This window comes from Manis pentadactyla, chromosome X (genome assembly GCF_030020395.1).
Source record: "Manis pentadactyla isolate mManPen7 chromosome X, mManPen7.hap1, whole genome shotgun sequence".
NCBI classification, from domain to species: Eukaryota; Metazoa; Chordata; class Mammalia; order Pholidota; family Manidae; genus Manis; species Manis pentadactyla.
This window is the reverse complement of record NC_080038.1, coordinates 64,778,663-64,787,721: the sequence shown is the minus strand read 5'-3', so window position 1 is coordinate 64,787,721 and position 9,059 is coordinate 64,778,663. Positions and strand designations below refer to the sequence as shown.

General features: G+C 55.4%; 1 protein-coding gene across 5 annotated transcripts; it reads left to right on the top strand.

Moving 5' to 3' along the window:
- Positions 1-321: 321 nt before the first annotated feature.
- Positions 322-5,920, top strand: CITED1 (Cbp/p300 interacting transactivator with Glu/Asp rich carboxy-terminal domain 1). Of its 5 annotated transcripts, XM_036890979.2 has the most exons (4): positions 1,474-1,583; positions 1,759-2,427; positions 4,610-4,734; positions 5,317-5,920. In XM_036890979.2, the coding sequence occupies exons 3-4, from the start codon at positions 4,675-4,677 to the stop codon at positions 5,842-5,844; spliced, it is 588 nt and encodes a 195-aa protein (XP_036746874.1). In that variant the 5' UTR covers positions 1,474-1,583; positions 1,759-2,427; positions 4,610-4,674; the 3' UTR covers positions 5,845-5,920. The 5 variants fall into 5 exon arrangements, with proteins under 5 accessions (XP_036746877.1, XP_036746875.1, XP_036746876.1 ...); XM_036890982.2 differs by lacking the exons at positions 1,474-1,583; positions 1,759-2,427 and adding an exon at positions 322-694; XM_036890980.2 differs by lacking the exons at positions 1,474-1,583; positions 1,759-2,427 and adding an exon at positions 773-859.
- Positions 5,921-9,059: the final 3,139 nt, after the last annotated feature.

The following is a 9,059-nucleotide window of genomic DNA, read 5'->3' as shown; positions in this document are numbered from 1 at the left end:
GGCCTTTCAACAAGGGAGATGGTGCAGCCCAAAGGGGACAGACAGGCTCGGAGAGAGCCCTGCAGAAAACCCAAACTATGCCCCGCGGACCGCGTCCCGTCTTCGTCCCCCTCCTCTGGGTCATTCTCACAGCCTGTAGCTCTCCCCCCAACCCTCTGAAGCCCGCTCTGGCCACCCGCTAGATTTAGGTCAGAAAACAGACACTAACAGTTCTCCCTCGCCTCAGCGAAATTACTAAGTGGAATTTATTGGGCAAGTCCATGCAGGGCGGTGGGGAGAGAGCGCGTCCCGGGCCCGGGCCCCCGCCAGCTTTAGAAGCGCAGGCGTCGGCCTGCTCACGGCTCAGGGTGCTCACGGCCTGGGCACGCCAGCGCCCACCCAGCTCCCGCCGGGAGCTGTGGCCAGTCCCCGGTGCTCCCGGACCCGCGGGGCCGCTCTGACTCCGTTCCCCAGCCGGCCCTTCGCTTTCACACGATCCGCGGTGACTGCACCAGCTCTAGCGCCTTTAAAGGGCCACACACGCCAGCCGCCGCTATAAAATGTTCCCGGCAGCAGAGCTGCAAAAGGGTCACCGCTGAGCTGCCGAAAGGAGGCTCGCTCCGCCCGACTGCCCGCCCGCAGCCCACCGGCGAGGGGTCAATCCCCGCGAAGAGGAAGAGGCCTGAGGAAGGCACACCACCCGCTCTGGCCCTCGGTGAGTATCCAGTTCAGATTTTGCCACCAACTCTCTCACGAGCCAGGACATGTGCTAATAATGCCCTAAGCCGCTTATAAAGACGTGGAAATTAGGGGGAGAGAAAAAAAGGGGGAAAGGGTCTGTCCTTCCTGAGATTCCCAGCCGAGGCCAGCCTGCTGCTGTGTGCGTGTGCGTCAGGGCTCTCCGGGCGGCAGTGGGGGCTTGACAGCCGGGTCGCCAGCCCCGGGAAGGGAGCGCGGTGGCCACTACCGCCACCGCCCCGGAGTCAGACGCCGGAGCTGCGGGCGGGCGGGCGGGCAGGCGGGAACGGGCGCAAGCCGGGGCTGTTTGGCGCGGCACGGTGCGGTGCGGCGGCGGCGCGGCGGTGCGGATTTTACCCAGGCGCCCCGGGGTAGGGGGGCACGGAGCGCGACCAGCTCGCGGCGGTGGTGGCGGCGTGCGTGCCAGGGACCTGGGGCTCCGCCGCTTCGCCCGCGGCTCACCCGGCTCCGCGCTTCCCTCTCTCCAGGGCAGGCGGCTTCGTGGAGGTAAGCCAGGCCGCCGGTCAGGGCGCTGGACGGGGCTGCCGGGCCGTGGACTCCAGAGGAGCGGGTGTGGGGAGCGGGCGGCGGGGGGCTTCGAAGGACTTGTTTTCTGTTTGAAAGCTGCTCGGCTGGGGGCGGAGGCACCGCCGCCTGCCCACCCGCCAGCCCTCCAGCCAGCGAGCCGCTTCGCTCGCCAGCGCGCCCGCCTGCGGGCCAGCCGGGCCAAGCGCCCGCTTCTCCTGGGGAGACAGCAGCGCCTTTTCTCCCCGCGCCCGCGCTTTCTCCAGCTTGGTGGCCACCGACTTTGCTGATCGCCCACACCGCATCTGGACCCTCCGGCTCCAGGGCTACACAAAGCTCAGGTTCCTTCGGGGGCCGGAGGCAAGAGGGGCTTTTCGGGCCGAGTTTGGCGGAATTGCGGGATGGAAGTTAGCGAATTTGGGCAACTTGCCTCTACTACCCAGCCGACCTCTGCTCTCCCCCCCACCCCACGCACGCCCGCACACCCACGCACACACCCCTCTCCCTGTAAACCAGGGCGGCGGAGCCCGGCCGCGCACGGAGCCCCTGACTCGCAGAGAGCGGGACTCGGAGGCACACAGACCTGGCTGCGAACCCCGGCTCCGCCACTTTGTAGCGCTATGACCATGGGCAAGTTACCGAACCTCTCCTAGCCTTTCTCGCTCTGTTGGCAGCGGGTTTATTGCAGTGACCATGGGCGGCTTGGCTAGGGGGTAGGCTCAGCCTGCGGCCGCATCGGTTACTTAGCGAGCGCTCAGTAAGTGTTGGTGAGGCGCGGAAGTGGGCGCCGCCGGCGCCCGAGTGCGCCCCCGCGCGCGGAAACACAACAGGGCCCCAAACTCGCCTCTGTGGCCGAGACCCTGCGCCCCTCCCCGCCTGTCGGTCGTGTCTCTACGAAAGGTGCCTCGTAAAGCATTTGCGGGAGCGGACGCTCGGGGCCCTGTGGTCGCCTGGGTGCTCGCGCCCACCATGCAGGGATGCTCTCGGCCGCCCCAGCTCTGGCGCCTCCACCTGGGCTGCGCCGAGGAGGGCGGCTGAGCTATCCTCAAACAACGGGCCTTTAGTTTTCAGGTGGCGAAACTGACTGGTCTGGTTAGAGAGCGTCCAAGCCAAGCCGCAGTACTGTTAGGTTTTTTAAATTTCTCCTTCTGAGTGAGAAAATAGCAATCGAGTTGGAGCCATCCGGTTGGTGCCATTTTAACTTTTGGTCCCCCAACAGGTAAAAGACGCGGCCCCCTACCTGCCTCTCCCTTCTCTCTTCTTCCTCTCTCCTCCCCACCCCCATCTAAGCAGGAGGGGGCTGCCGGCCCAGGGGAAGGTCTGTAGCGAAGGATGGGCGGCAGGACCGGGAACTGGTGGCCGGGGTCCGCGAGGCACCAGCGGGCGAGGCGGCACTTGTTGCTCTGCGTGCCCAGCCGCCTCTCGCAGCCGTTTCTCAGTGGTCAGCCCGGCTGGGACGTTTCCGCGCTGCCAAGTTTTGCCTTGGAATAGGCTGGATGGCAGAGTGGGGACAGCAAATTGGGGAAGCAGGGACAGGGATTCCGATCGAAACGCGATTGCTTCTTCAGACGGATTCAACAACACTTACTGAGCGCCTGCGGAGCACAGACCCGGGCCATGGGTCAGGGGCGGAGATGGGAGGCCACGGACCTGAATGGGAACGGGGTCCCGCCTAGGGGAGCTCCTAACCTGAAGGGGGAGACATGAGGAAATGATCCTCCCCAGGAACTGATACCAGAACAGAGAGAGTTTTTCCCAATCTCTCTTTTTTTTTCTATTTCTTTTTTTCCCTCCTCTTTCTGTTTCTTTTTATTATTGTGTTGCTGCTGTTGTTTTTTCTTTTGTACGTTCGGGTATCAGGGGGCATATAGAAGGAAGGCTGGATAGGAACAGGAAAAAAAGGGCAGGGCCACCCAGACGTTTTTCTTAGGACACGAAAATTGCTCGATCCTGAAGGTGCCGGGCTCTTAAAGACGACATGGATTAGACTCCTTGTCTTGTGATCACCGGCTTGAAATATTCATGGGTTGCCTCAGAGATGAAACAGGGCTCCAATCAAGCAGTGGTGACAAACACAGCAACTGATTTTTTAAATCATGTTTTCTTTTTTTCCTCACTTTCTTCCTTTCTTTATTTTCCTGACCTCCCTCCCCAACAAGTAAGTGGTGCAGAAATGATATAGAGAGGTAGTAAGTGGCTACTTTCTGGAAGTGTCTGAGCAGATTCTCAATGACCACAGGCAGAAGGAGGTGTAGTAGAAAATTCTAGCCTTATTGAAAAGATTAGAGACTCTTTTAAGGTCCTGAAGATTCTTTGGGCCAAGGAGTATATGTAAAGATAAAATTCAACATCTCTTAATTCATCATGAAAGCTAGAATATATGGGGCTTAAAAAAAAATCTCCTAGGAAACTGACTTGATAGTCTTCAGATATTTTTTTTAATTTCCTGGTTTGGCGGGGGCGGGGGGGGATTCCTTTCCCCTCATCCCCTTATCCTTTGGCACTTGAGCTAGGGAATCATTTCTTCAGGAGGCATTTGAATAATTTCAGGGATGATGACTTGGCCAGTGGTCAGGTGAGGCATGTGGACATAGGAGTGCTAGATCCTGCTTCCAGAACCACTGCTGACTGATGTGATGTGAAAGCTGCTGAAGCTCTGTGCCTCAGTTTCCCTCCAAGGAGAATTATTCTCACTTGTCACTACAGACTGGGGTGGCTGGGCTCCTGGAAAAGCCCAGTGCTGCTAGAGCTGTCTTGCAGGAGGCTTGAGGCATGGAGGAAACTGAGACATTCCTAGCTGCTCTCTGGCTGCCTCAGAGCCCCCAGACCACTCTGATCACCCCGGCTTCTCTCACACCCATGCCCAAGGCAGGGCTTTGGAGCCCCGTGACATTTTCTCTGGGGATTTATTCCCTCCCTGGGCTGAAGGCTCTGGCTTTCTAGGTCTTCCTTGCCCTGACTCCTTCCTCCGAGTCCCATGGAGGTCCCAGCTCTCCAGCCCAGATGCCAGTGGCCCATTGAGACAGTGTGCTACTTACTCAGAGACATTCCTGCCCTCAGTATCAGGAACAGTGCCCTGCCTCCCCACACACACACACACATTTGGGGCTCTGAAATCACTTGTATGAGGAAACAGTCACATGTGTCCCTTTGGGGTGATGTGGATAGCTGGCTGCCTAGGCTTTCCTGCCTCAGGCACACGTTCTAGCTTGATCTCCTCCTTTGTGAAGGTGGTCTCTGGTCTTGGGTCTAACCCCATCACCATCCTTGCCTTGTAGCTGTGTGGAGCTGCCCTGCTTCGGGCTTTGCTAGTCTTTCTCCGTCAATGAAGCCTTTGCTCTTGTTACCTCTTCTCCTTCATGTACAGCACAACAGCTCCAGCTGGCAACATCACCTCCCACCAATTTACCCAACTTCTGCCAAGGCTCTGAAATGCCAACTATGTCGAGGCCTGCACTTGATGTCAAGGGTGGCACCTCACCTGTGAAGGAGGTAACTTTTGCCGTTTTACAGATGGAGACACTGAAGCACAGAAAGACAAACCCGTGTGGGGCCATGTGGTAGGCCCTCAGGGTGGTGTCTGGTGTCCCTGAGCAGGGAGGAGACAGCAGAGCTTTCTATGGGGAGAATGAGAGTAGCTTCTGCCTAAATGTGGGCACATCAAACCCACTAGGGATGTTGAAAGATGGTGGGGTTGGAAGTAGAGAAGCGAAATTGCCAGAAGACCCTCCATTGAAAAGATCGAAGTCAGGCTGAGAATGAGATGCCCTTGTCTGAATGGTGAAGTGAAAGGAAGGCAGGGATGGGGGTGGGAGTGGGGACGAAAACAGGGAACCCATTTAGGATGGTGGGGGCCCAGCACAAGGACTTGGGTCTGAGCTCAGTGTTCAAAACCATGGTAGCAAAAGGGAGCTGGGATCCTTGAGCTGGGAACCTAACTCCCAGGGGGCCTTTTTGCTGCCTCCCCACTACTGGCCCCAGATGAAGTACATAGAGGAGCTTTCTGGGCCTGATGAATGCTAAGGGACAAGCCAGGAGCAAGACAACTATGCTGTGCCTTTCTCTGTCTCTTAGGATGCCAGCCAAGAGATGAGCTCTCTGGCCTACCCTAACCTGGGGATGAAAGATCGCAAAGCAGTGGCCATTCTGCACTACCCTGGGGTAGCCCCAAATGGAACCAAGGCCAGTGGGGCTCCCACTAGTTCCTCAGAATCTCCATCTCCAATAAGCTCTCCCACTACCACCCCTCCCACTAAACCCCCTCCCTTCAACCTGCACCCCACCCCTCACCTGCTGGCCAGTATGCAGCTGCAGAAACTTAATAGCCAGTATCATGGGATGTCTACCACCACTCCAGACCAAACTGGGGAGGCAGGGCCCCTGCAAAACTGGGGCTTTGGGGCACAGGCAGGAGGGGCAGGGCCACTATCTCCTTCTACCGGTGCCCAGAGCCCTGCTATCATTGATTCGGACCCTGTCGATGAGGAGGTGCTGATGTCGCTGGTGGTGGAACTAGGACTGGACCGAGCCAATGAGCTTCCGGAGCTGTGGCTAGGGCAGAATGAGTTTGACTTCACTGCGGACTTTCCATCTAGCTGCTGATGCCAGCTGTCCCTAAAGATGGAGGAATAAAGCCACCAATTCTGTTGTAAATAAAAATAAAGGTTACTTACAAAGAGATGGGCCAATTGGAAGCACTCTTCACTGAGGTTTGAAGGTGTGTGGCATAGTATAATGTCCTTTTAGCAATTCTGAGGCCTACAGTATGGCTGTGGGTGGACAGCTGGGAGGGAGCTGGCCGGCACAGGAGGTAAGGGGAGGGCTGAGGAGTATTGCTCACTGCATTCCAACTGCCACTGCCACTGCCCATATCTCTTCAGGAGCCCAGGTACCTAGCCTCATTGCCCTAAGGCACCAGGAACACCGTCCTATGCAAGGTTGAATACAGAGGCTGGTTGGGGGCATTCTTGAGAGAAACACTGATCCAGACCCTTCTGCAACCTCCTCATCACTTGCACATCCAGGTCTAACGGGTTGCCCTGGCCCCACGGCACACACTGCTCCAACTCTAAAAGCCACTCACACCCATTCTCTAGTCCCAGTCCAACTGACCCATCAAAACCACTCCTTTGCCCTTTTGCCTATGGGCAATAGATGGGACTTAAGACTACTACTATGACCTGGGAGCTCAGATTTGCTTGGAAAATTGCCAAGCTACAGACTCCCACCATTAAACCAGGATTGTATGTGCCTTTTCAAGTCCCTCAGACAGTTTTGCTCAATCCTCCCCTTTAAGCCTAGGATGCTCTGAGCTGCTCTTAGTGTCCCCTAACTCCAGCCTTCCTGGCCCACCTGGTATGGGGACAGCCTCTTTCTTTGAACTGGCATCTCCATCTTAGAGATACAGATCAGGGCTGGGCTTGACAAGTTTATCATTTGGGGATATAGCCCTTGCCCTTAGATTACCTGCCCAGGAGGCAGTGGCTTCAGAAGCGTGCCAGATGACACAAGAGTGGCACTGAACTGGATCCTGGCCCCAGGAGTGGAGGACAATCCAGCCTCATCCTTTTGTTGACACAACCCAAGAGCCTGGAGACTCCTCTGCCCACATTTCAGATTCCCAGAGGCATTCTTCCTTGGACATTGTGAAAACGAATTAGCTTCTCAGGACTAGCATTAGGTCTGTCCCATAACAAGCACATTCAAAGGTGCCCCTGGCAGAGGGAAGATATTGGATTCAGCACTCTCTGACTACTTGCTAGGCACTGGGAGCATGAATTAGGTACAGTTTATACCTTTGACAGGGTGCCCCATCTAGAAGGCACCAAGAAATCACAATAAAACAGCATTTCCTTTAACACAGGGGGAAGGTACTATTCGAACCCAGAAAAATAAACAGCTCCATCTGCCTGGGAAGTCTGAGGAAGGCTTTCTGGTATTAAACTGGTTCCTTTGTGTTTTTATATCTCACAAGTAATAAGTACATGATATAATCTCCTTGTGAAAAGCAGAAACTTTACAGATAAGGTGAAAGTACATTTTGACCAACACTCCCTCAACCCTGATTGCCTCTCACCCTCCACAGAGGTAGCAACTGTTTATCTCTGGCGTATCTTCACTGGCCTTGCTCTGCCTTTACACAAAGACATATCTACTCATAGAAACAAGTGGGTTTTAGAAGAAGGCTGGAGTCAGCCCAGGAAAAAGCGAGTGGGGAGAGCGGCTGTTATGCAGGTGCAGGTTCCTGAAAGGAGCTGCAGTGTCTAAAAAGAGATGTGCAGCAGGCAAGGTCATAGGGCTGGTGGGGGGTTTGGAAAGAGGTGCTGTGGAAGAAGATTGCAAGAGGCAGAGCACACAGGGCCTTCTGGGCCAAATGGGGAGTGTGCTTTTATTCTCTCTTGGAGTGGCCCTTAGAACAGAACCACCAGCCCTGTGGCTTGTGGAGGACCTCTGGAAGTTTGTAGGAAAGCAAAGAATTAACCCACTTTGATTTTTAGGATGGTCCCACTGAAGGTGGATGGTAAGATTCACCTAAGTCTGTAAACAGGGAGACATGGGATTCTGAGGGGGCTGGTGAGGCAGTGGTAGGAAAATGAAAAGGGAAGAAAAAAAGCTGGAGAGCAGGTGGAAGAACAGGGTGGACTCGAGGGCCAGCATTCAGAGGAGAGAACAGGATTGGGGGAGGCGCCTAGTGAAGAGGAAGGAGGGATGATGTGGAGGACAGGAGGATTTCAGAATCTGAATAGCTCTAGTGACCCAGGGCAGGGGTGGGCTTAGGAGTGAGGTCTAAAGCAGAATGGATGCCAGCAGCCTTTGGGGTGGGCGGAAGCCCAAGCCAGGGGCTAGTGCCTCTGTGAGGAGGACGGGCTGCCTTGGAGTCACAGAGGTGACAGAGGCACAGTTGGGAAGCAGCTGATGACAAGAAATGGCCTGGACATCGCTGGAGAAGGTGCTTCTGAATGAGGAGGGAGAACAGGGACTTGGGCATAGCAACTGTGCCTGCTGATGCCAGGGGCCCAAAGAGTGACTGAGAAGACTCCTCTCCACAGGGCTTGGAGGGAGAGGGCAGCAGGGAGCATCCTCTAGGGACAGCCTGGGCTCTGCTCGGTAAGGGTAAGGAGGGGAGGGTGTGGGGTGGTGATTGGTTATTGCTAGAGAAGGGTGGGAACAAGAGAACCTGGGAAAAGTCAGGGAAGCCTCCACCCCTGCCCCACCATTTCCTGTTCCATCCTCTCAAGCACAAGACATGTTCATTCAATTTCCAGAAGATGCCTGAAGTCTTGCCCAGGGCTGATCCCCAGGGACTAGGAAGCAAGGCTCCCAGAGGTATGCAGGCAAGGAGCACTGTCTGCCCTTAAGGAGTTTGTAGCCAGGGAGTGGATGGAAAGATGTAAACAAGAGCACCTCCTACAGACCAGGAGTTATGCTGGTCCCTAGAGACAAATTAGGGGGACCCTATCACTTCTCTCAAGAAATTCAAAGTCCAGTGGTAGAGATTGCCATAGTCTTAAAGGATGAATTGGATTTTCATAAGGCAGTAATGCTGGTGGGGAACTGAGGGGAGGGCATGGCCTTCAAGCATAGGGAGCAATTGAAGCACAAATAAAAAGATAAAATCAGGGCATGAAGTAAACTAGAACCAAGCGTTAGAAAGCCTATGGCTCTTCCAGGGAAGGATGGAAAGTCCAGCAACTTGACTTTCTTGAAGAGAAGTGGGTTGAGAGAAAGGATCTGGTTGGAACCACATCTTGCAGTCATTTTTACTTTATTCCACAGGCCAGGGGGAGCCCATCATTCCACAAACATGCACTGAGCAC

Coding starts and splice junctions, on each gene's coding strand:
- CITED1 (XM_036890982.2), top strand. CDS start 4,675: ATGCCAACTATGTCGAGGCCTGCACTTGATGTCAAGGGTGGCACCTCA. Junction 4,735..5,316: donor GCACCTCACCTGTGAAGGAG/GTAACTTTTGCC, acceptor TCTGTCTCTTAG/GATGCCAGCCAAGAGATGAG.